Source organism: Rhinolophus ferrumequinum, chromosome 9 (genome assembly GCF_004115265.2).
Source record: "Rhinolophus ferrumequinum isolate MPI-CBG mRhiFer1 chromosome 9, mRhiFer1_v1.p, whole genome shotgun sequence".
NCBI classification, from domain to species: domain Eukaryota; kingdom Metazoa; phylum Chordata; class Mammalia; order Chiroptera; family Rhinolophidae; genus Rhinolophus; species Rhinolophus ferrumequinum.
In genome coordinates this window covers 34,678,192-34,705,279 of record NC_046292.1, presented here as the reverse complement: position 1 = coordinate 34,705,279, position 27,088 = coordinate 34,678,192, and the positions used below count along the sequence as shown (strand labels likewise).

The window sequence follows — 27,088 nt, the reverse complement described above, 5'->3', positions numbered from 1 at the left end:
CTGGTTCCCAGGGCTAACTCAGCTGTGTGACCCTGGGCAGCGGTCTCCTGCTCTGGGTCTATTTCACAGGGTGATAGGAGGCAGGTTTTTACACCATTGAGTGCTCTGTGAGTTATGAGCATGGTCGTGGCTGTTGGAATGGAACTGTGTGGAACAAGGGAGCAGGCAACTGGGTGGTCTCCACCCTCAACCTGTGGCTCTCAACTCCAGCTGGGCCAGTCCTCTGTGAGCAGAACATTCTCGGTGTCCCGCCTTTGTGTGTAATGTTACTTCTACCTGTAATACCTTCCTCCGGCTGTCTGCCTCGCCGGAGGCGCTCCCCTTCCAAGACCTCCCTCCTTACAGCCTTCCGGATCCTTCTAATCCTCCACTGTCCAATACTGAGCCGCTGGCCACACGCGGGCACTTAAACTGTGGTCAGCGGACTGACATGTAAAATGCACAACTGAATATTGAACTTAGTATAAGAAGTAACATAACTACCTCATTAATAAAAATGTTCGTATTGATTACATGCTGAAATGATATTTTAGATACTTGGGTAAAATGAAATATATCATCAAAATGAATCTCACCTGTCACTGTTACTTTTTTTTTTAATGTGGCTCTTAGAAAATTTGAACATCCCGCATGTGGCTCACATTTGTGGCATGAGTTACATTTCTGTTGGTTAGTTCTGGTCTGGCTTTAACCTCTTTGCTCACTCTCCTACCGGAACAGGATAGATTTCAACTCTTGAAAAGGTTCAAATGATACGCTACTATTTATTGTGCTCTTATTTTATGTGTATAGAGTGATTTCTTATCTGTGATTTGCCACTAACTGTGTGACCCTCAGTGAAAGCCAGCCCCTTTCTGGCAGGTTTATCACCTGGAAAAATAGGGCTTGAACTCATTGGTCTCTAATGGTCCTTCTTTCTCTGACATCAGAAGACTTATTAATGAAACCTGATCTTTCCCATCTTTTAATGTGAAAACTGGGACAGTCACCCCTTCTGTGCCACCATTTTTGCATCTGTTATGTAAATGATCTGAGACCCTCTGTGCACCCCCACCCCTTACATCAAAGTGGTTCTGGGAATCAAAGATGGCCGGGGCCCAGGTGGGCTCTGACCTGCTCCAGTCATTCAACAAGCATGAAGTCATTCATTTAGCAAACACTCTTTGAGCACCAGGCCTGGAACAAGAGCTGGCTCCACGACACACGATAGAACCACTGCGTCCCGTGCCCTGGAGGTGCTGACAGTATAATGGGGGCAGCCTAAGTGAGAGCAGAGGTGTAACAGTGCAGCCCATGCAGCCCCAGAGGGTGGGAGGGCGGAGCCTTGGGGCTGCCAGACCAGGTGTTACCTCTCCTCCACAACAGGAATGTCACAATAGAAAAATCTGATGAGTTCCCCACCCCCCCCCAATCACAGATAGCCTGGTCCCAACACACGTGGTAGCTGTAGGATGAAGAAAACAATTTATTCGCAAGGTGTGATGGATTCTCTTCATCAGGTAGGTATGCCCATTTCCTGGCCACCCTCTTCTTTGGAGATTGCCTCGGTCCTAGTACCTGAGAAATGTTTGTTAGAAGAAGGGGACAAAAGAGGAAGGAAGGGAGGAGTCACTCGGGATTCAGGTGAGCAGGATGGGCTTCCCAGACGTGGCATCCTTCTCGCTCAGCCTTGTATTGCAGCTGTCGGGGCCCAGGTCCTTTTCCCGTGACTAGACACTGCCAGTCCCTGTACAAGGATTCCAGACCAGGTGCAGGAGTCCCATGTTTCTGAGTGGAGCTCCTCCCTTGCATCCTTGATGTCCCCTGCCTCAGAGGACAAAGCCGGGCCTGAGACGCAAAAGCAGAAACTGCATCCTGACCCCAGTGCCCCCCATTCGTGCCCCCTTTCTCCCGCAGACACCCAGACTCTCCTGTCTGTGTGTCCAGCCCTTAACAATGGCACAGTGATGCCTTCAGCACCTCCTACTTGGATCCCCAATGCTCCTCTTGGACCCGCAGGGTTTCTTGGATCAGATCATTCCCCACCCTGGGGACCGCCTTTCTCCCTGTTGGTCCAAAGCAGAGATGGTTTCCTTAATCCCAGGAATGCTTTTTGTGTCATCTCCGGTTTAAAGTGAGTGTTGGCAGCTGCTCAGCAATGTCTGGTCTCTCCTGCAGTGTAAGCAAAGGGGACAGGTGTCTTCTAATATCGAGGGAATCCGGGTCCCTGGAGGCCAGGGGCACCTTGACATCACAGTGTTTGAATGAATGGAAGTAAAATGAATGAATGAAACAGGACTGCAGCTAAGCCTTGCCGACATGCAGCGCATGGAAAAGTAGAGCTCAGGAAGACACGCTGAGCCCAGGGTGGTGAACGCAGGCTGGACGCAGGGACAAGGCCATGGGGAAGCAAGAGGGAGGGGAGGCCAGGAAGTTTCGGTGGGCCTGAGAGGAGAGAGAAGCCCGTGGACATACATCAGTAGGACTATCCTGGTGAGCTGGGGTGAGGGGTCCTCATCTCCATCGTCTTTTCTACGCATGTGGACTTCCTCTGGACTCTCTGAATGCACCGATATGAGTATCTCCCTCTCCCTTCCTTCTTTCTTCCTCCTACAAACATTTATGCTGTACCTGCCCGTCTAGGTTTTGGGGATAGAGCAGTGGACAAAATGGCAAACTTATTATCTTTATGAAGCCTATATACTAGGGGGGGTGGGGAATAAATATATAGACATCGGGGGGAGGATAAGTGCTATGGAGGAAAAGACAGACAGGAAATAGGTGAAAGAGGCCGCTGCTCTGTAGCGGGTGACCGGGGAAGGCTCCGCTGTGAGGTGACACGTGAACAGAGACCTCAGGGAAACCTGTCAGCCATGGCGGGGGGGTCAGCCGGAGCAGGACACCACAGTGGGGAGCACTGCCCTCAGGTGCTGGGCGAGGGCCTGCCCCAGACCGTACCCCAGCGACTTCATCATCAGAAACTCTTTGTGAGGACAAAGGCAGCAGATAGCATCAGTGCCCCTGTTGCACATGAGGACAGTGAGGCTCAGAGGTGAAGAAACAGACACAAGGTCACACGGCCACTAATTGGCAGATCTGGGTTTCAAACCGCGATGTGTGGGTTTTTTCCACTACCCCCGGCCCAGCCCTGTCTGAGGTCACAGGACCAGACCAGAGAATTCCAGTTGCAGGGGCGGCCTCTCCCCACTGCTTCCCCCGTCCAGGCTGGGGTGCTGTCAGCACAGGCCTGGGCCTGCCGCGCAGACTCATCAGCTGCTGACAGGGGCGCCTCCAGGCCCTGTCTCCTCCACCTCTCCTCCCCATCAAGCAGCACGGCTCCATCCCTAGCCTGACAGTCTCTGGACACCCGTTTAAGTTTTTAATTGAAGCCAATTGTTTGGCAGCTCCCCTGGCCTTCCCTCCTTTCCCTCATGCCCTCTCCTCCCTCCCTCCCTCCCTCCCTCCCTCCCTCCCTCCCTCCCTCCCTCCCTCCCTCCCTCCTTCCTTCCTTCCCTGTCATTCTCTGTGCCTTTGGTGCATGTCTCTCACCTCCGTTTGCTTCTCTGCCTTGGCTCCATCTGTCTGTGTGTCTGTCTCTGTCTCTCTAGGGGTCTCTCAGCCTCTCTCTGTCCATCACCTGACCCCCTCCCTGACCTGCCTCCATGACCGCCATTCCCCTGCCCCTTCTGTGTTTGTGCCCCCGTGAGTTGCTAACATTGTCTTGCCCCCATCCCCCAGTATTGCTTAATGCTGACATGAGAGCCATGCCTAGTACACACACACACACACACACACACACACACACACACACACGGGCCTGCCACTCAAAGGCACGTGAGGGGCTGTCCTCCATCCTTGTGGAAGGCTTTCCATGATCACACAGGGCAAAGTCACTCAGGATGGTCTTGGAGAAGAACCTGAGTCCTGACTAGGCCCTCAGAATGGGACCCCCTTGTTGCATGGCTCGATGAGGACACTGAGGCTTCAAAGGGAAGGTGGCTCCACCAAGGTCAAGCATGCGCTCAGTGGCAGAGCTGAGGGTCTTTAGAGGCCACGCCCAGCGGATGGTGCATTGCTGCCAGTCCCCACCGTCCTCAGAGCTCCATGGGGGCTCCCTGCACAGCCGGGAGCAAATCCTGTTGGTTCTCCACTCCTGGTGACACTAGGAGGTTAACCGGCCTGCCCATGGGAGCCCTCTGCACCCTGTTCTGAGGGTGGGTTCTGGAGGCCTGGACTCCTGCTGCGCCGCAGGCAGCAATGTCCTGCTGAGGGGTTTTCTCCTCTCCTTTCCTTTTGAAGAAGAAAAAAGTGAGGTGCAAAGAATCAATTATAGTCACACAAGATAACAAAAACACCTCCCTAAGGTTTTCAGGGCTCCACAGTTCATAACAGGACAATGTACCAAGTCCATCGACTTTCTTTTTCTTGCTTTAGAATTTTAAAAAATTAGTTTCTAATACTTACACATGAGGGATTTCGTATAAACATCAAGATCCCTAGCATCTCTTGAAAAATTCTCCAAAAGGCTCACCGAACTCAGGGCCTAATTCCTACGTGGCGGCGGCTGACAGTTGCTCAGGAGGCCTCAGCGTGCCACAGTCTCCCCCACAGCCCGTTCTCCCACATATGTCTGCTTCAATTATGTATGAGCCTGCCCAGCCGCCGTAGGCATTTGTATTCAGGACTCATTTACAGTGTCCTCACATACACCGGGAGTGAAAGCAGGATGGAAACCAGGCCCCCTGAGTCCCTGCTTTCTGCCATGCCGTTTCTCCTTCCACAGAGAACATCCAGAAGGACGTCTAGCCCGATCCCACCCCAGTTAGATTTCCTGTCGTTGAATACTGAGGCAGTTTGTGTTAGATTCTCTCTCTCCCTTATTTTTAATTGATAAATTCCCCAAGTTCCTTTTCTGATAGGTGTTGTTTTACAAAGAAAAGCAAATCTGTATTCTTGACTCACTGACTCGCGCATGTGGTGGCCTTTGGGCCGCCATCTGTAAGCTAAGAGGAATGCCGCCCTTTCACAGTGTTAGGCGTAAGTGGTGGTTGGATTAAGGTCCTTGCCCTGCCCTTCCTCCAGGCCCAGTGGACAGCCAAATGAGCAGGGTCCTTCCCTGAACTCTAACTCAGTCTTCATGTTGTCAGTCACTTTATATTACAAACCAAAATGAGGGGAAAGCTGAGTCTAATGTCTGAGTCGAAGCTCAGCCCTGGTGTCCGCTGAGCCTGATGAGGTCAGAACTCAGCTGGCCGCTGTGGTTTGGGCAGTGGCTGTGGACAGGGGCGTGTTTCCATTTGTTTTGCCTTTGCCTTCTGTCCTCTTCTCTCCCTCCTGCTTTGGACTATTCAGTGTATCATAGGCGTCCTGGCCGATCTCCTCTTGACCGTATCTGGGACCTCACAGACTTGGCACAGCAGCAGAAGCCAACCCTATTAAGGACCCCGGTGAGGTTCAAGAACGCTTTGCAGCGATCAACACAGCTGGACACAAGGCATGAGTCTTCCCGCTGCAGTCACAGTGGCAATCCTTTGGCGGGGGAGGAAAATTTCCCCCACCTCTTCCTAACCCCTTTCAGGGTGTCGAGACAGGGTTCTCAGAACTGCCCTAGGGGTCTCTGCAGTCAGACTCTCAGTGCCTCTAGGGCCAGAGAAATGATTTTTCTCTGGGCTCCTGTGCTGAGGCATTATCAGAACATCATATGGCTGCTGATGAATCAGTGCTTCCTTATTTGATTTTCAAAATGTTTCCTCAAAACTAAATGGATGGCCCAACCCGTCTTCCCCATTCATTCCCTGCCATCCCCCATATAGCAAAGCAGAAAGCAATGGCATCCAGTGTGTGGTTTTGCTGGATCAGCAGTTGACGTGTCTATAATCACAGAGCTAGTGCTCCGCGGCTCATCAATAAGCTCGGAACTCACTTTCTGATCAGTGGTTCAAGTCCTGACAACTTAATGTTTTTACCTGTTAATAAAGCCCAGTGCCCTAGGATTGGAAGAGCCTCAAGGACAGCAAGTCCAACCCTCCACTAAGACCCCTCTGTGAGCCCCAGCCTTAAACACAGCCTTCCCTGGTGAATGTTGCTGCAAAGAGATTTTTTTTTTTTTTTTAACATCCTTTCTGTTATGCTCTTTGCCTCAGACCAGATACTTTCCCTTGGCCTGGTTCTCAGTCAAGTTGAGTGGTGGGGAGGAGCTGAGGGTCCACTGTTTTAAAAGGGGACCCTGTGCAGGGACGGTGTGTGTGGAGTGGCCGGAGGCTACATCTGGGTCTGCTGGTAACCCCTACTCAAAGCTGAGTGAGCTGGTGTTCAGGTCCTCTGTGTTAGGTTTTCAGAGGGCACGATGCCCGTATCAGAAAGGGATTCTGATGGGAGAAGTGGGGCTTCTCATTCACTGGAGCAAATCCTCTGGCACTACCTTCACATGATGCCTTTGGGATCACAATGTAAAACTTCTTGAATTGGATGAGCACATGGGGTCACGTGGGACTTGGTGGATGCTTGAACGGCAAGTATTAGCATCTTCCATCATAGCCATCCCCTTCCCGGTTTCACAGGCAGGCCACTGACATTGAGTGATGTAGCCACAGTTTCACTAAAATGACAGAGCTGGGACTCGGACCCAGAGCCCATGTGTCTAAAGCCACTCACTGCTCTTTCTACTCTGTACTTCACATCTCGGTTTAAAAGCAAATCTTGGGAAGACGACGTCCACTTTGCGTGGACACAATTGTTCCTCCCACCTGTAAAGTGTTTACACTTTCTCAAACCTTGTCACACATGTTATCTTGCTGGCCTCCCAGCACCTCCACTAAACGAGGTAGACAAGGGTTGTAATCCCCATTTCCTCGGTGATAAAATTGAGGTTCCGAGGGATTACAGGCTGGTCCAACTTGCACAGCTAAACAGGAGAGGGAGATACCATGTATCATGCGCTTAGTGCAGGCCAGACATGCGATACTTATATCTTCTCCTCTGAGACATGTTAACCTATGTTAACAACCTGTGAGACAAACATACTATTTTATCCTCATTCATACATGAGAAAATAGGGAATCTTTTCCCAAAGAGCCGGGGAAGGAGCCAGTACCAAAGACCCTCTGCCTTCAAATCCCACATTTTGGGGGCTTACACAATAGAAAGTTCTTTTCTCACTGCTCTGGAGTCCAGAAGTGTGGACTCCAGACTTCAAGGGGGTGGCAAGGTTGTTTTTCCGAGGCCTCGCTCCTTGGCTTGGAGATGGCCGTCTTCTCCCTGTGTCTTCCTATGGTCTTCTCTCTATGCATGTCCTAATCTCCTCTTCTTATAAGGACACCAGCCATATTGGATTAGGGCTCACTTATATGACCTCATTTTTACCTTAATCCTCTCTTTTAAAATCCTATCTGCAAATACAGCCACATTCTGAGGTACTGGGAGTTAGGATTTCAACATGAGTTTTAGAGGGCACAATTCAGCTCATAACTGCACTCTCTACCCAGGTCTTCTGACCACTAATTCCTCCCTCGGCCCCCCCAGTTAATCCTACCTCTTGGCAGATTGGCCAGGAGGGAACTCACTTCTCAAGGCCTTGCTCTAACAGGAGAGCCCCTGTCCCGGAGCCTGCTGTTTGGGGGTTACCAAGAGCCCTGGCAGGAACCCCAGAAGTGGGGAGTGGAAACTGCAAGATAGGTTGTCAGCCTGGGCTGATTCCATCGAGGACAGGTCACCTCTACCCTGGGGCACTGGCTCCTTGGTGGAAGCAGGACCCCCACAATGCCCCCTGGTGGGCAGGAGCGTTTGAGTCTGATGTTCAATGGCTGTGAGCCAAAAGCTATACAGAACAGGAAGAGGGACTCGAGGCACCTTTGAGTACACTGGTTTGGAGGGCAACAGCCTTCTCACACCTCGAGAACAGGACTTCACACACACTGCACACCTCCTAGGTGTCAGCACTGTCTCTACACCTGGCACACTCATCTTATCTCTTCCTCAAATACAGTATACCCGTGAGATGCAGAGATTCCCCTCGCCGTTGTACAGATGTGGAAATGGAAGCCCAGAGAAGGATTGTGATTTCCCTCAGTCCAGACAGTATTCCAGGGGCTCTAATAAGGAAAGCATCAGTACTCTAAGACACTAGTTGAAAAAATATAGATTCCCAGGCCTTTTGCTAGAGTTTCTCATTCCGAGTGGGGCCCAGGAACCTGTCGCTGTAACAAGTACACCAGGTACGTCTTACTCATGCAAGTTTGGGAGTCAGTGGGTTGAAGAACAGTATCCCTTTCCTCATTCCCCCAAGCAGGAGTGGTGGCTGTCTCCTGGGAAACTTCCGCCCCAGCTTGCATTCGTGCCCTTTGCTCAAAGTCAGTCTCCTTTCCCAGCTGGTAACTTGTCTCACATCAATATTTCAGAGGCTTAGCTGCCAAAACCCCAGTGCCGCCTTGCCAAGGCTCTGAGTTAAGCGGTTGTGCCTGCTCAGGGGGGGACCTCTCCCCTTTGCTCCCCACAAAGTAGACTCACCTTTCAGCTACTGCCCCTGAAATTCCACCTGGTGTTTCTAACTTCCTGGGGCTGAGCTGCTACCTTCCCGGACAGGGTGGTTGAGTGATTGTGCTGAGGGCTCTTTTGTTGTATGTTCTTGTGTACAAGGTCAGCTTCTAGCAATTACTTTTTTCTGATCGCTGGGGATTGCTCTCATCTGTGGACCTATACCACAAGAAACACAATACATCCCAGAAAAGACAGACAAACACATGAACAAAAAGCTCTGTCCCGAGGTGGGCTCAGCTCGCAAGGTAGCAGACACCATCTTACCGATCCCCTTTCAGCCCTCGGAATGGTGCTGCGTGTTAATTAGAAATCCAGAGTCCTAGATCAAGGGAAAGGACTTTGTGTTTCAATTTAATTTGTTCTCAATTCTTGACAGGGTCAAAGTTCAGCTTCCCAGTTTGAATCTGAAAGCAAATTACAGCTGTGTCATTTTTATATTGATGTGTCCGGTCTAAAGATCCTTGGCAAACATTTTCTTCTGGGAATTGGTGTGGTTCATACTTTCTCTCAATTCGTTTAGCAAACACTGGCTACAGCCTTATGATGTGGCAAGGACTGTGTGTGTTGCGGGGTTGAACAGAAAACGAGTGACGAAGGCACAGGCAGGTGTGGCACACAGGAGGGTAACCGCGAGCCAGGGACACATGGGGTCCTCTGGCTGGAGAGATGGGGGGGCCGGTGGAGAGGGAGCTTAGTGAAGGAGAGGTGGATGAGCTGGGCTTTGGGAGACAGAAGAGCAACCACGGCAGCCCCTCACTGAGTGCTCAAACTGCGACAGCGCTCCCTCCGTCCCACCCCTGCCACCTGCTTTAATGCTCACTCTACCTCTGGAGTAAGGAGCAGAAGAACTCAATGCTTTATCGCCCTGGCACTCGAGGATCAAATCCTGATCCATCCACTGGCTAATGTGTGACCTGGAGCAAGTGATTTAAGAGACTCTCTGATTCTTCGTCTCTTGCTCTGTGAGATGGGGGACAGGAATTATCCCACAGGGTGGTTGTCAGAATTAAAGGAAATCACCCACCTGGTGATGGCAGAGATGGGATAGGAGGGAAGACGGAGGAGATGAGTACAATCAGGTTCCATAGCTGCTGCCACCCAGGGCGGTCACCCCCACGCTGGCACTGAGCAGGCCCTCCAAAGCTGCCCTCTGCCTGACACCCAGAAAAGACTCAAAAACTTATTTGTTTCGATTATTGTCACACAGCTAGTGTTGTCACAACTGGGATTTGAACCCAGGCCTGCCTGACTCAAAGACCCTTGATCTTAACCTCAACTTACTGCCAAGATGTCCAAGTAACCGAAAGGGCCAGTATCTAAGTACAGGTCTTCTGTTCACTCACGTCCTTTCCACTATCTGCAAAAAAAGATCTCCCTGGAATCAGAAGCCCACCTCTAAGAAGTTGGATTTGACCATCCTAACTGCGTCCAGGGTCTCCTCTGGGCTCCTGTCCTGTTTTCGCTCTGTCACACAGCGGTCACTCAGCACCCTCACTCCCTGCTTACACGTCTTTCTCCCCCACTATGTTCCTGAGAGCAGAATTTAAACAAAAGTTGGGAAATCACCCCTTGTTAGAATATTTCTCAAACACAAATCTTCCACTTAACACTGGCAAGTAGGAAATGTGTGTTAATAAACCACGGTGCTGGCAGTTTTAAAATATTAATGATTTCCAGAATTGAAAATGCAAATAGCTGCGTGGAACTCTTCTACTTGGCATTAAAGAGAAGGGCTTTAAAGGACACCGTGGGAAACTCAGGATTGGAGAATGAGGCTTTGCTAGAAGACACAAAGGCAAACAAACATTTACCACCTTGTTATTGCCACATTAGCACCATTAAAAAAAGCAAGCCTCGGGGTGGCCAGTGAGCTCAGTTGGTCAGAGCGCGGTGCTCTTAACAACAAGGTTGCCGGTTCGATCCCCACATGGGCCACTGTGAGCTGCGCCCTCCACAACTAGATTGAAACAACTACTTGACTTGGAGCTGATGGGTCCTGGAAAAACACACTTTAAAAAAAAAAATACAAGTCTCAGTTCTTCAGAAGTCAAGTTAACAAGTTAATCACATGGGTGCTACTGATTCGAAGGCATAGCTTTAGAGTAAGCTTGCAGGGCTGGCCTGTCCATTGACTTCAGCGTGACCTTCTGGAGGACCCGCTGTGTGCCAGCTAGGAGAGGGTGCAAACCCTGCTACGTAGGACCTCGCTTTACGCTCTGAATCAGAAAAGGGGGTGGGGTGGGGGGAGAGAGAAAAAAATCCCAGTCCAGCCCTGGGTCAGCTCAGTCCACAGATGGGCTGTGATCAGGGCTCTGAACTTGACCAAAGTGAGGGAAATTGTTTGGGGGAACCTCTGACCTCGAGACACTGGCTGTGCAGCCTGGTGCTTGTCTCGAACACCTCACGTAGCCAGCACCAGCACCTGTCTTTATTTAACTCTCCAGATTGCTGGAGTGCACGCTTCTCAGCCCCGAGACCTCCACAACGCATTGGCTTACCTTTTTTTTTTTTAAATGTTACCTGGTTATAAGATGGAGAGCAGCACTGTACCTGCATCGTCTCAGGCGCGCAGCACTCACAAGTGGCAGGCACACGACGTGTGTGAGCCGAGTGGACGGGACCCTTCTGACTGGGGGGTTCTCCTCTCAGACTCTTGAGTGAAGAGTTGGGGGCTGTGGAGCCAGTTTGGTTCTGACGGTGAGCAGTGGCCTTCCTCACCAGCTGTGTAGGGGGGCAGGGGAGAGCTAGGGGGGAGCTGAATGATACCCAGAAGGCAGCTGGCTGAATGCAAAGGTGGCGCGAGAAGGAGGGGTCCAAGGACTGGCTAAGGGCAGGTCTCCCAGCTATAGCCACCCAGTGCGGTCACCTCACCGTGTGGTCACCCCTCCTGTGGCACTGCTTGTACTGAGCAGGCCCCCATCTCGGTGCTGTCAGCTTCCCTCTCCCTGACAGAGACAGGCTGGGCCTCTCACTCCCTGTCAGAGCTCCTGAGGCACATCGCTCCACTGGCAACTGACACTTGCTTCCTTTTGATGTGTCCATGTGTCAAGCAGTCAAGAACCACGTCCTGGGAGGGCCCCAGTCTCTTTACAGTGGCTTTGCCAGTTTCCATCCTCTATCATTCTGTGCTTATGGACTAGCTCTCAAAAGGTGGGCTTCTCCCCTTTTCCCCCGAAATCAGGAGCTTTCTCCCTATCACCCCAGTGTCCCCAAGACGTTCTCCTGACACTTGACAGAACGTTTATTATGGGGACTGTGCGTCTGCATTTGGGTTGTTCTCAGTTCTTTTCTGCTTCCTTCTGGATCTTTGCTGTGATCTGGGTGTGTGAGGTTATGAGGACAGGAAGCTCTGGATAAGTGAGGCACCAAGCTCACTAAGGGAAAGAGCATAGCGATTTGGAGTCAGAGCCACCTGGTTCGATCCTGGCACAGCTGCTCACCACCTGTGGGGTCAGGAAGATGGTGATCAGAACACCTGCCCTCTGGGAGGCTGCCAGGATAGAAGGAGGTTCGATATGTAACACGCCCCCTGGTGCCTGCACAGATCAGATGCTCAGCCACAGTGATTTCCCTTTCGCTTCTCCGACCCTCCCAGGAACCTGGTTCTGTATCCTGGCATGTGAGGATTTGGGCCCCTCTACGTCCATGGTTACAAATATATCAATCCTCTTCCTTCATCCTTTGAAAAATGTCTTTTCTTTTTTTCCTCATGCGTGTGGCTTCCATTTCCATTATAAATCCCATCTGTTTGCTCTAAGCTTTGTGAATTCCAGGAGATGTGACACCTCTGTTTTCCTGTTCCCAGGAAGGGACTGTGTCTGTGAGAAATTATCTGCTTGATGTGTGTATGTTTTCTTGTCTACTCCCACCCGCAACCCCTGCCCTCTCCTTATTGTCATGACCAATGTCATCTAATCAGAGCCATCCCAAGCCAGCTTCCGGCACCTCCAAACCTCCTGGATCATGGTATTTTAGACTTAGAGGGGGCTGAGAGCCCACCCAGCCCTACCCCTCCTACTACTGATGGTGTAGTGAGAAGACCACGACCCAGAGAACAGAGGGCCTGGCCCAAGCTCATGCTGGACCAGTTCTCAATTGTGACTGCACATTTGAAGAAAACTTTGCTCGAGCCCCTCCCCAGAACCTTGGTTAGGGCTGGGAAGGGGTGGATTTGGGCACTAGGATTTCTAGAAAGCTCCCCAGGTAGTTCTAATATGACGCTGGGTTGGAGAACCAGAGAAACTGGGTCTGAGAATGTGTTTCTTGCCAGTTTATTACCCTCATGTATCTGGAGAAAAGTATCAAATCACTATCCATAGGAGACGGTTTCTGAGGGGGAATGGGCCTGTCACAGGGGAGGGCCCCAAGATGAGACAGGGAGCATCTGAATGGTTATTATTAATCAGTACTTATTTTGTTTAACACACATGTATTTATATAAGATTTGCTAGGTGCCAGACACTGTTCTAAGTGCCTTACAAATACTAACTCATTTACTCTCCAGAGCATGAATATGAGATAGTCCACTATGATCCCCATTTTATAGATGAGAAGACTGAGACACAGAGAGGTCAAGTAACTTGCCCAGGGTCACACACCCAGAGAGTGGTGGAGTCACTGCTCTGGAGCCCGAGTCCCTGCTTATAACCATTGTGCTAGATCACCTGTGCAGTTCTCAGTCCACACGTGTGCATCTGACAGCGTCTTCAGGCCCCAGGGACTTCCTAGATGAGAGAGGTCTGCCAGCAGGGGGGACTCAAGGCTCCTGAAATCAATAATCCCAGAGGCTACCTTTGTGGAGGACCCATGCCTTACAAACCTTTCCTCACTTAGTCTCTGGTGAAACCGTGGCTCAGCAATTTACCTCAGTCACACAACTCCAATCCCATGTGCCCTAGGTATAGTTTAAGGCAGAATTTGTATAAAGAGTCCAGGTTTATCCCAGAAGCTTTATTTTAAGAGCATACAACACGCTCTATAAAAAACACCCTCTGGAAATAAGTTTTTATAAATTAAGTTTTTATCATTTATTCTATTCAAGAAAGACTCCATTCCATCCAAGTCACGAAGCCACGAAAACAGTAGGGATATATAATTTTCTAACTCAGGTTAACAGGGGTTTATTTCTTCCTTTAACTGGCTGCAGAAATATCAATTATGGAAATAGATGCAAAGAGTCAGCTCTTTGCTCGTGCCCCACACTGCAGAGCTCACCTTCCCTCATGCAGACTGGGGCCCACCAAGAGGTCTTCCTGCTCCGATGGACTGCCTGGCTAATGGGATATTGACAGCCTGCCCAGTGGGACACGAAAGCTTCTTTTACCGAGAACGTGGCGAATCCAATTTTCAAGTAGCATGCCTAGGGCTGTGTTAGCAGCCTGCCGTGGGCTCTGTTCCATGCTATTGGCTGCCTGCCATGAGCCCAGGGACGATGCTGTGGTCCAGACTGTAGTGTGCAGGGTGGAGACGTTATCCGAGAACGGATCACGTTTCTGACCTAACAGGTGAAAATGCAATTCACTGTGACTCTTGGTCAAGACCCTTTTTCTCTTGGCGCCTTGGCTGTAAAATGGAAGAGATAAATGAGACCATACTCAGCTCTCAGTGTCTCTGTTCTGTGACCTCCTGTGTGACATCAGGCAGCATCCGTAACATCTCTGATCATTATGGTGGTAGAAACATCCTTACTGGGGAAAAAAAAACAAAAAACAGGAATTACTACAGGGAGAGTTGACAACTGAGGCTGGTTGCTTGTTCATCCACCTACAGAGGTGTATGTTTTTAAATCCATTCTCAAGGACTGCCACCTACCTGCCAGGTGGCTTCCTTGCAGAGTTCATATCTTTTTGACACAGTCCTTTTGTTTCGGCCACATTGATTCAGCTGCTCTGACACAACTGTTTTGATATGGGGACATTTTGACACAGCTGAGAAAATAAACCATCACACCTTCAGCTTTTTAAAAAACAATACCAAATAATGTGCCAAGGAGACATTTCAGGCTACCTCCCCTCACCCCAGATTTTCCTCCATTCCTCATCTCCACTTCTGGCAAAGGGGCTCAGGGAGGTGGTGACAGACAGATGGGGCTGGGCTCAGGGGTGGGCTCCAGGTCAAGGTTGGTGATGAGGGAGGCAGGGGGAGTAAGGGATTGGTGGGAGTGAAAGACAGTGAAGATCAGCCGTGCGTGGGCAGGGGGCTGGCGTGGCTTCTGTTTCACACAGTACCTGGTAATTTTCAAAAGCAATTTTACTTTTAGATGCAGCCATTTCAAAACTCTTTGCATCAAAACAACCATGTCAAAACGCCCTTCTCTGTCTCAAACAAAGGAAAAAAATGCCAAAGAGAGGTGAACAAGACAGGGCTTCTGCCCCCAAGATGCTCAGAGTCACCAGAGGGGAAAGGCAGACACTGAAAAAAAAACACAAATTGCTATTATACCACTGGGCAATTGCTGTAATAACAGAAGGGGCTGGAAGGGAAGAGAGCAGAGCGAGCCCGACTCTGCTTGGGAGTGGGGAAGGCTTTTCCAGAGAAGGGGATGACTAGGAGCTCAAGGAATATTTGTTGAATGACTAAAGAATAGCAAGCGTTAATTGAGGGGTTATCATATGACAAGCACTGCTATTAGTGCTTTATTTTAGTTCATTCAGTCCTCACAACTACCCAATAATGTGAGTATTAGTGTTATTCCCATTTTATGGATGAGGAGGCTGAGGCATCCAGAGATCCAGTGACTTCCCCAAGACCACACAGCTAGTAAGTGGCTGACTCAGAGCTGGAAATCAGGCAGCGACACCGAAGGGCCTGCTCGTGCCCTTAGGCATAGCTGAGGGTGAGGCCCCCAGGGGGCGATACAAATCACGGGAGGGATTGAATTTATGCTCCTCAGCTGCTGGTTGCTCTGGCCCCTCACGTTTTCTCCGGGAGGGAATGGAACCTCACTGGGGAGGCAGAAGGATCACAGGCTTTAATACGCATCAGACTGGGGTCCAGTCTGTCCTCACAGCTTACGGGCTATGCGACCTTGGACAACTCGCTGACCGTAACCACTTCTTTAGTCTTATTCCTTTGCCCCCTCCCCAGCATACATCACTCAATACCTGCGAGTGCAGAAATACACAGTCAGCATGTGTATCTGCCAGGTGCCATGTTAGACCTGGGCCACAGCAATTAATAAGACAACACTCCAGTCGTCATGGAGCCACTGCTCTCATGGGAAGAGACCTGGGGGGTAAGGAGCCAGCCCCACAGGACTCCGGGGGGCCTCCAGGCAGAGGGCAGAGAAACTGGAAGGAACCATGTGTGAGGAGGCAGGGTGAGCAGGTGAGCGAGGGGTAAGAGGGGAGGGTGGGGAGTGAGCAGGGGACAAGCAGGCCGGGGAAGCAGTCCAGGATCGCTTCCCCTGCAGGGAGCGCCACTGTTGGACTGGAAGCAGGAGAGGGATCACGGTACCTGAGAAGGATAACAGGGCACCGGAGAGGCAGAGGCTGCTGTAGTGGTTCAGACAACACGTGATGGGGTGTTGAACGTGGGCAGTGGTAACAGCACCGTCTGCCTACTGAGCACCAAAGTGCCTCACGAACCGTAAAGTCACGGGTGCGTGGGAGTTCATAATAATTACTCTGACTTCCCATCATGACTGACCCTTCCTTGCTTTCCTTGGCAGTTGCCTTTCCATAGTCTGGTGAGGTGTGGGTTGGTTCATTTACTTCAACCCCAGAACAATCCAGCTCCCCCGACTGCTCCGAAGATGTTTTGTTGAGAGAGGAGGGAGAGAGAGAGAGAGAGAGAGAGAGAGAGAGAGAGAGAGAGAGAGAGAGAGAGAGAGAGAGAGAAAGGAATTATTCTCTTTAACAGAAATACTTTTCCTTCATTAAGTGAAATCTCCAAAGCCCAGTAGCATTTTCGGTGCTTATATAAAGATGCCAATGGGGACTTGAGATTGAAAGTGGTATTTTTCTACAAGTCAATGAAGATCTCAATAGGAAAGAAAGAACACTCTTCAAATCTAAATTCCTCCAGCATCGGGGAAGACTGATCTTGGGCTCAGGGCCTAGATCGCATTACTCCCAGCCCTACCAGGCAACTTCCTGAAGCACTTTGAGCGCTCATAAATATTGGCTCTGTGTCTGGGGAAATTGTATTAATAGTGTCTTTCCAAGACTGCAAACCATTCAACTTGAATTTCTGTTTGCACCACAACTCTCATAACTTTGTACATAAACTCAAGAATTTGTAGGAGTTTGAGTCAGAGCAGAGGCGTGCTTAGCCTGCAGACCATGTACGCATAGAAAAACATCTTTTATCAGGTACGGCTAGGGAATAAACTTTGTCCCTTGGAGGTGTCAGAAGAAAGACTGGACTCAGGAAATAGACTGTATTCAAATTCCAGCTGTCACTTTTGTTAGCTGAGTTGGGTTGACCTGGGCCATGCACTTAACCTCAGATTTCCAATGTGTAATATGAGGAAAACAAAGTAGTTCTCACCAGGCCTGGTGAGATCGGGATCGTAATGTGTGAAAAGTACTTGGCACACAGTAACTGCTCAAAACCTGTTTCTCTTAAAGCACCGCTCACCTGACTGTTGTATTATAACCCACTAGAATCACTAAGGTTATAGCCATTATTCTGGTTACCTACCTGTTGCTAAGCAGTAACCTCCCCTATCCCCAAATTTAGTTCTTACAATGACAATTGTCTTGTATTTTGCAGAGTATCTGCAGTCTGACAGCTCCTCTCGGCTCCATGCTGTTTGGGCCTTCAGCTGGGGTGACTCCAACAGCTTATTTTACAGATGGGAAAACAGAGACAAGAGCAGGCACAAGGGAGGGGTCCATCTTTGAGCTACATAGCAAGTTAAGGAGCAGACCTTTTGGGAACGCCACCACTATGACAGGTTCTGTGAGGGGAGGAAGACACTAAGGCAGGATCTTAAAAACAAACAACCAAAAGCAGAAGGCGCTAACTTTTGAGTTGGTGTAAAACCCCCAGAGGGCAGTCAATCCACTGGAGGTATTGACTTTATGTTCCTCAACAGCTGGTTGCTTTGGCCCTTCAGGGACAGGCTTTGGAGTCTGGTGAATATGGCCCTTACCTTTGCCATGAGACAGGGACTCTCTCCTCTCACAGGGTTTGTTGCGGGCCGTGCCTAGCAGCTAGCAGATGCTCAATAAACCACATCTATTCAAAGAAGGATTAGTTCTCTGTCTGCCTCCCAGCACCCCAATGCCTGCCCCATCAGCCCCCATTGCCGGGAAGGCAGGAGAGGGCTCTCATTGTGACTAGCAGGCAGGCTGAACTCTCCCCTTTCACTGTGGAAAAATCCATTACGGAGAAGTCATTTGTCAAAGCCAACTGTTTAGCTGCTTTAATTTACATATTTATCAAGTTTGATTGGAATGTATTGTCTTCGACTTTCATCCCAGCTTTCACCTCTTCTTGCCCTCTTTTTCTGGGGAAACTGTTTCTGTTGTCCTTGTTGCAAAAGGGCATGGCATACTTCAATTTGCATTTGCTAATAAGTCTGCAACGGAACTTGGTGAGGAATTTCTGGAGGCTGAGAGAGAGGACTTCAAAAGGCACAGCACATGTTAGGGAAAGCCTGGGCGCTGGGTTCTAACCTGATACACGCCTTCAACCAAAGGGCAGCAAGGACTCTACAAGTATTCCACGAGTATTTATTGAGCACCTTCTGTGTGTGAGGCACTGGGAACACAAGTTGGGGAAAAGATAGGCAAAGTCACGGCTCTAGTGTTGTTTAGAGTCTAGTGACCTCCTTTTCTGCATCTGGAAGAAAAGGCAGTTGGACCAAGCGACCTGTAAGTTACCATTTTTAAATACATACCATTTTGAACACATCAGGTCTTGTGCACTGACCTGAGGTGGTACTTCATTTAATTCTTACAAGATCCCTGTGAGGTTGATATCATTATTCTCATTTTGTACGTGAAGAAATGAACACTCTCAGAGCTCAAGGTCATGCGTATCAGGACTTGGATTTAACCCTCATTCTGTCTGAATCTAGAATTCAAGTTTGTAACCACAAAGCCAGGCTTGATCTTTCTTCTCCACTAGTCTTTGAGTGTCTGGATGGCAGGGACGGTGTCTGATTCCTTTCTATGTCCTCAGGGACCAGCCCAAAGTTTGGCATATAGGTACTGGTAGGAAATGGGTATTGCATTGAACTAAAACAGGAAGTCCTCCATCCTTGGCCTCTCCTAGGCCTCAGTTCTGCCCTGCTCTCTTCAGCTGCCGCAGCAAAGGCTAGTGTAGCAGACACTCTGTGCACTGCCTGGATCACCCATCAGAACCAAGACCCCCAGTTCCCAGGAGTGTTGGTGGCTGGCAGCTCACAGCTGAGTTCCTCCCTGGAAATTGCACTCAGCCCAAGGAAGCCGCCGCACCTGAGGTTATCACCCCTGCCCTGGGGGCAGCCCACATCCAGTACCCAGTCAATGCAGGACACAGAGCCAGCGCCACTGCCTCCTGGGACAACTCTGAAGGGCTCTCCTGGCCCGAAGCTTCCCCACAGGAGTGATTTATGTCACTGTGGAGACTGTCTCCATCCTGCTTAACGCGCACTTCTCACAAGTGTTCCTGAAAGCAGTTTCCATTTAAGCTTCCGAGCTGATCTCAAATCTCCCAGTCTGTGTCCCAGGAGACCCAACCTCAGCTCCTACTCTGAGCAGGCAGCTCTGGTTCCGACTTCCTACAGGTGCTTGAAGGTGCTGGGATCAACTTAGATCTTGGCAGGGAGAGCCCTCCTGCCGTCAGCCCATCCCCAGAAGACTGCCTGCTACCTGCTCTCAGGCCTCGATTGCCAGCCCTGTAGGAGGGTAGCCTACCTGAGGAGGGGAGGCTCTGCTCTGCTCTGCTCTTCTCCTGTGACTGTCAAAGTGACAGTGACAATGGCGACCGGCCCTAGCCCTTTTGGCTTTCCTTCCTTCTTTGGCAGGCATCCACTGGGCACTTCCCAGGCCTCAGCCTGCATGGCCCTTGCCTGAGGCAGCCCAGTGTCCTGAGAGGAGGCCGCTTGGACTTTGGAGCTGTATGCCCTGCATCCCTGAGCTTTACGCCCTGGCTGAACACTCCCGAGCTGTATGGCCTGGGGCAAATCACTTGTCCTTTCTGGGTGACTCCCCTCATCTCCATAGTGATGTGTTCTGCTCCATGACCCCACAGGTTTTGCAGTTCTGATGGCCGCTATGGGTCTCCTATAAATCAGAGGCCTCCTTACTGCTTTCTAAAGCCAAACAAGTGGTGCTAATATGTAGATACGTGAAGGGTACCAGAGAGGTTCTTTTTCCCAAAGGCTTAAAATTCCAGAACTAATGCTTCATTTTGCTGCCGTGAACATATGCCTTTCAATGGTAATAATCCCTGTTCTCTTCTCCCATCTCATCCTTGGTAGAGCATTCGATCCCTAACCCTGAAGCATGAATGAGTCTGCCACTTAGATACGAGATTTTAGGCCATGGGAGATCTGAACCTAAGTGAGGGAGGGAGACCCAGAGGACAGCAGGGCTGGGGAGCGGGGCCTCTGAAAACAAACTTGGCCAATATGAGTGTTTTCTCAAATAGAGCAGGTGCTGGGGCATTGGGCAGAATAGGGTTGCGGCTTTTGCTCCTGCCTGAGCAAGGCAGCACATGATTTATGACCGAATGAGGGGTCCAGACGAGCTCTGTGCGTTCAGAGGGTGAGGGCACTGTGGTCTGGAGCTATCTGGAAAGGCTTTTTGGAGGAGTTGGGGCAAAGACATAAAATCTAAGAAATTGAAGGTTTGCTTGGGGAGATAGTGACAAGGCTGGTCCGAACGAATAAAGCGGAATACTCTTATAGGAGACTGGTCCCCAAGCAGGGGCTACTTTGCCTCAGAGGAGAGGTGGGACATTTAGTCACATCTGAAGCTGTTTTTGCCCGTCATAACTGGGAGGAGGGGTGCGCCTGGCATGTAGCACATAGAAGCAAGAGATACTGCTAACCGTCCTCAGTGCCCAGAACGGCCCCCCACACAGTTACCTGACTGTAAATATCCCTAGTGCTGAGAAACCCTATGCCTGTGGCTTGTTGCTCAATAAATGGGGCGGGGACTTAAAGTCTCTTGTTTAAGATTTATCTGATGAACTGGGGATTATTATTCTTATTTTACAGGGAACTGAGGCTCAGAACGTGTAAGTAATTTTTCTAAGGCCTCACAGCCAGTAATATCTAGGGCCTGGATATGAGTCCTGATCCATCTGCAGGCTTTCCATTTGATCCCCTCAGAGTAGAAGAAACCCAGGGAGCAGTGTCCTGTACAGTATCCCACATCCAGCTCCCCCTTCCTGTTGGATGCACCCTCAGTCCCCTTAGCTGAGCCAGCCTGGATGTCTGTGCTTTCAAGTCTCAACTCTACTCCAACACATTCACTGGTTCCCCACTGCCCCCAAGAAAGCTCTACTAGACCTCCTAAACTTACATTTTCTCTTAAAATTATATACAAGAAATTCTGCATCTTGAGCATGTTCTCGCTGTAATTCACAGCTGCTGATCCCTCTTTCTCGTCAGTGTCAACTACAGAGTGATATCCTTAGGTTACCTTCAACATGACACATTTTGTAAGGGAACCTGCAGAATTATTGTGCTGATGAAATCAGATACGGTGCAACATTATATGAACGCCAGGATGGGCCAAGGACAAGTCCTGGATGAGTGTTAGTTTCCTCCAAGGCCCTTCTCAGCAGAGGCAGATATGAGCAGAGTCTGGAAGGCTGAGTAGGAGTAAACCCGACAGACAAGATGGGGGCTGGCATTCTAGGCAGAGAGAAAAGCACACGCCCACACGGGCAGGTGCGGGAGAACATGTTTATGGCGCTGCCAAGCATTAGCTGAGGCAGGGGTCTGTGGAAGGGGCTGGAGAGGTGAGTGTCCACCAGATTCCAGAGAGGAGGGACGCTAGGGGCAGGGGGCGGGGCTTACCCGGAGGACCGCAGATTGCTGCAGCCGGCTTATAAGCAGAAGGAGTGGTATGCTACCATCTGCATTTTAGAAATTCCACTTTGGAGCCAGGTGGAGGAGGGACTGGCAAGGATGGTGCCAATACAGGGAGACCAGTGACAAGGGTATTCTAGTCCTGAGCAAGCCCTCGAGCAGATAGCAGCTATCAATGCTGTTATTGCTACCAGGATCTCTTTTTCTCCAGCTGAGTAGCGGTGTGCACCTGTTTGGGCCCTGGGGACTGCAACTGGTCTGGTTTAGAAACCAATATGAGGTTTGACTTCATGATGCCTTCAGGGGCCATGAAGTCTAGAAAACGAAAAAGGCTTAGATGTAAAAAATCACGTAACGCCTCACTCCCCATGACAAGTTATTGTCAGGAGAGATAGGGCAACAAAACCGATAATATGAATTATTACCTTGGAGATTTTTGCTCTCGGGGCATCTTCTAATACCTTCACCAACCACAGGTCCACTGATAAATGACCAGGTCATTTGAGACTCTTCCTCTTGGCACCAAGGTTGTGGCTCTCGTCCTCACTCAGGCTGCCATCAGGAGGTCAGATGCCAACTTTAAGTTCTACAGATCAACTGGGGGAAGTGTAGTTATCTCCAGGGGGATCAATTAGTTATCTACTGCTACCTGACAGGCTTTTCTAGAATCCATCTTAAAGCAACAAACATTTATTATGTCTTAGTTTCTTTGGGTCAGGAATGTGGGAGCAGCTTCCCTGGGGGGTTTTGGCTCAGGGTCTCTCATGAGGTTGCAGTAAGCTGTCAGCCAGGGCCTCCGTCATCTGGGACTAGAGGGTCCCCTTCCAAACTCACTCATGTGGTTCGGGCTGGCCTCAGTTCCTCCTGGCTGTTATCTGCATTCTTCAGTTCCTCACCAGGTGGGCCTCTCCACAGGCTACCTGAGTGCCCTCATGTTGTGGCAGCTGGATTCTGAGAGAGAGAGAGAGAGAGAGAGAGAGAGAGAGAGAAAGGGAGAGAGAGAGGGAGAGAGAGAGGGGGGGGAGAGAGAGAGAGAGAGAGAGAGAGAGAGAATTCACATGGAAGCCACAGTCTCTTTATAGCCTAATCTCAAAAGTGATGTACCAACACTTCTAGAGTATTCTTTTTGTTAGAGCATGTCTCTCAGTCCAGCCCACACTGAAGGGGTGGGGAGTTCAGCTCCACCTCCTGAAGGGAGGAGATGAACAAAGAATTTGTGGATATATTTTTTAAACAACCATGTGGACCCTATTTAATCTCCAGGAGATAATATGACATAGTGGTTAAGAGCATACATTTGAGATTCATAAAGACCTAGGTTTAATCCTGGCTTGCACATTTGCTACTTATGCATATTTAGACAAGGCATTTAACCTTTCTGGATCTCAATTTTCTAATGTATGAAATAGGGAGTAAGAATAGTAGCTATTTCACTGGGTTGCTGTGAAAATTAAATAAGATATATATATATATATATATAAAGTGCATGGCACAGAGTAAATACTGAATAAACATTTAACTGCTTTTGTAACTGGATAGTATTATCGTCCTCCTTTGCAAGAGGCAGAATTGTGTAGAGGTGAACACAGGTCGCGGAGTCAGACTGCATGTAGAGGTTTAGGCTCTGCCAGTCATTAGCTGGGAGGACTAAGGCGTGTCACTTAATGTCTCCTACCCTTGGTTTTCTGTGAAATGAAGATAATAATAGCTAGTGCCTGGCCACTGAATAGGTGTTTAACAAATTTTTTATGAATAGGACATAGTGGATAATAGAGGGATATAATGACCGTGTGTGTGTGTGTGTGTGTGTGTGTGTGTGTGTGTGTGTGTGTGTTGGGGTACTCCACAAGCACATTTAACGTCAAACACCTTCTGGGAACTGGGGAGCCTGGTATGGCTGTACTGGTTCCACTTGAATGTACCTTTGTACTCTGGACTGACTCCATCCATGAGTCTCCAGGTTGACCATCCCTTATGGGTTGTTCTTGGTCTCATCGTTCAGCTTCTTCTCCACACTGGCTTTGTTCAAGCATACTTCCTTCATCCTCCCTGCTGCTTCCAGCAAGAATATGTTTAATTGGCTTTGCACGAGTCTGGGGATTTGGTGACAGAAAAAGGGGGGGGGGTCCCATGTCACACCACCTCAGAGCTACAACATTACCTTAAATTGATTCTGCAAACGAAAGCTAAAAGCTAAGCAAAGGCAACCCATCCATTTAGCCTAAAGATGATTTTAATGCTCTTTTACAGCCTCCTAAATGACAAAGCAGTTTGTTACCTGCCTGCATCAACATTTGCTTATATTAGCACCCGGAATGCTCGATTTTTATTAGCCCCACGTTATCATTTTATGAAGATGCAGGGGCTCCGTAAAATTAGTGTGCAAATAGAAAGCCCATTTTGCATTTTCCTGTGGTCAGCAGAAACGTTGAATGCAATTGAGTTGCTACTGGGTCAGAGGAGACAACCACAAAGGTAGGCTTCGCAGCGGGCCCTGGTACAGCCATTTATCATTTCTGGGCTGCTGAGATAGATGGCATCAACGGGAGACAGTGTTTTTCAAAAAGGCTTGGTGGCATTTTTTTTTTTAATGAAAAAGCAATATAAATACTATGACAATAGTTCAACTTCCATCAGCAATAAGGGATGACACCAAATTCTTTTGTGCATGTTATAGATGGAAATACAGTGGATGTAGAATCTTGTATTGTTGATAATGGATCCAGGAGACAGGATGGCAAAAGGGGCACTGGGACTTGATTCGACCACTGCTGGCTGCATGACCTTGGGCATGTCCCTTCCGCCTGTGAGCCTCAGTTCCCTCACCTGTAAAATGGGGTTACTACTGTCCACCTCACAGAGGCATGATGAAATGTAAATAAAGATAACGTGTGTGTCTAAATTTCTTTGTAAACCATGGCCTATATGAGTATTTTTTATATATTAATTCAACAGCCAGTTCTTGAGTACCTACTCCATGCAGGGTCCTGGGAAATACATTAAATATACGCTGTGAAAGTCTCAGTTTCTGCCTTGAAAGTCACAGCTTTATTCAGTCTGGGAAACTTTCAGGTCTCTATGTTCTCTTTTAAACCATAACTTCTTTGTAAAAGGTGAAGCTCCTCTCTCTCCCTTTGTTCCTAATGGTGCCTAACATACAGCTGAGCACACAGTGAGTTCTCAGAAACATACTGACTCCATTTACATCTTGCTGCCCTTCAGAGACCTATTATCAGGGAAGTAGTAACCTCAGCCTCTGCTGGTCACCCCAATAGACCAAGCAAGTTCCCAGCCTTTAGAACCAGGCTTAGTAAATTTTTGTTGCTGTTGTTTAGTCTTTGGTATTAGTGTATCAAAAGTGGGGATCATTAATCACATTCAAAATAACCTGAAATCCTATTCATCATTTCTAACTGTCCTCTCCCTCCAGATCATCCTCTCTCATAGATGGATTACTATAATTCATCTTCTCTCAATGTTCATTTCTGAATTCACTTTAGGTCTTTGTTCTGGGTCAATCAGTGTTTTCTCTGCTCCTGGCTAAATACCCTCGCCCTGCCCCTTCTTTCTGGGAATGTCACTCTTGGTTATTGCTTTTGTCTAATAATATCTTTGGACAGTAGCTATATTTTGTTATAAAAGTGAGACTTTGGTAAAGGCAGCAAGAACTTGGGCTCTGATTTTGGGTCATATTTTCCTACTTCTTTGCATGTCTAATGATTATTATTGGATGCTGGATTTTGTGAATTATATATTGTTGAATTTCTGGATTTTGTTGTCTTCCTTTAAAGAGAGTTGGGCTTTATGTAACAGGCAGTTAAGTTTCTTTTGTTCAGTTTCATCCTCTTGAGATTTTTAAACTTTGTTAGGCTAGAGTAGTTTAGCCCCTGCAACTAAGTCGTGGCCCTTCTGGGTTCTCCACTGAGTGCCCTGAATGATGAGTGAAGGAATTCAAAATGGTGGAAATTCAAATGATTCCTAGTCCTGCGTGAGCCCTGAGAACTATGCAGGTCACAGTTCCCTGGTCATTTCTTCCTTCTCCCTCCACTTATTATATGTGTGCTCTTGAACAAGTTATATAACCTCTCTGAGACTCAGTCTCTGTCTCTATAAAAAGGAGTATTAATGTGCATGTTTCTGTAAGGAGTATAAATAATGTGTATAATGTGACACGAAAGGAGCTAATTAAATGGCAGCTGCTACTATTACTAATCTAAATACTAGCTTCTTTACTCCATCATTTACTAAATATTTACTGTGTACTAGGCAATATGTAAGCTTGTTTAATATTACAACAACCCTAGAAGTAGAGAGTATTTATAGATCAGTATCTATAGATCAGCAAATTAAAACTCAGAATGTACACACAGCTTGACTAGAGTCATCGTCAGTGGCTCTGGGATTTAATTTCACTCATGACCTCTTAAGATGACAATAATAGTAATATGGTCAGTTGCACCACGAAATGGGATATAGTCTCTTAATATTGAGTAACCAGGGACATAATTAATTAGTCAGCAGTGACTGGGCCTAAATGGTCTAACCCAATGATTTAAGAGATAAATGTAAAGCACCCAACCCATTTCCTGCCCCCGAACCCCATATACCAACCCCTAGTCTCAGCTTTCCCCACCCTCCTGAGAAACCTTCTTTCATTTTATCTTACAGACAATCTTCGGGAAGGGGCAGAGAAGAAGGTGATATTCATCACAGGACGAGTCCACCCAGGGGAGACACCCTCTTCATTCGTGTGCCAAGGTGAGTGGCAGCATCTCACGGGCATCCTGTGCTTGTCCCTCACATCCAACTGGGGCCCTGCGATGGGCTCTGGGACAGTGTGTAACGTCATCATTCTCTTGGGTGGGAATTTCTTTCACTTCTAAAGAGATTACGCTTGATCTCCACTAGGATTTATTTTCAGTAGATATTGACTCCATGTATGGATGGATGAATGGATGGATGACCGGATGGATGTGTAAATGGTTAGGTAAGCCGGATGAAGTCCTCTTACATGTGCTGTGTTGAAGATGAGCCATACAGAGTCACCTACACTCTCTAGCTTTGTTTTACTTGCTTCCAGTGGTTTATAACAATAACAAATCTGGCCCCGGGCCAATGTACATGTTGGTAGAAGGACAGGCCGTGAGATGGAGAAGTAATGACTAAAACTTATCTGTTCACTCATTTATTCAATCATTCACTTAACAACTTTTGAAATACCTACCATGAGCAAAGAAGCATGGTTGGTATCAGACAACCAGAGGTAAATAAGACATAATTTCTCTTCTCAAATATATCTCTATATAATTGCATTTTATTTATTATTAAATATTGAATTTATGTAAAATATATTTAATTAATCAGCAATATATAATGAATACATGCATACATATATGTATCAGTCAGCAATATAAATATATTCAATAAATAATACATAAATATTAAGTTGGTACAAAAGTAATTGTGCTTTTTGCAATTATTTTTACCCTTTTAAACTGCAATTACTTTTGCATCAACCTAATAATAATTTAACGAATGCTCAATTTAAGAAACAGAATATTTTCTATTTCTTTAAAGTCCTTTGTTCTCATTTTTACCTTC

The 27,088-nt window shown here is 48.3% G+C and overlaps 1 protein-coding gene across 2 annotated transcripts in view; it reads left to right on the top strand.

Annotated features, from left to right (window-relative positions):
- Nucleotides 1–27,088, top strand: part of AGBL4 (AGBL carboxypeptidase 4) — a 1,100,555-nt gene that overhangs the window by 953,548 nt on the left and 119,919 nt on the right. For both annotated transcript variants that reach the window (XM_033114112.1, XM_033114111.1), the window contains exon 7: nt 26,156–26,245. In XM_033114112.1, coding sequence (XP_032970003.1) covers nt 26,156–26,245 — 90 coding nt within the window. The remainder of the gene's footprint in view (nt 1–26,155; nt 26,246–27,088) is intronic.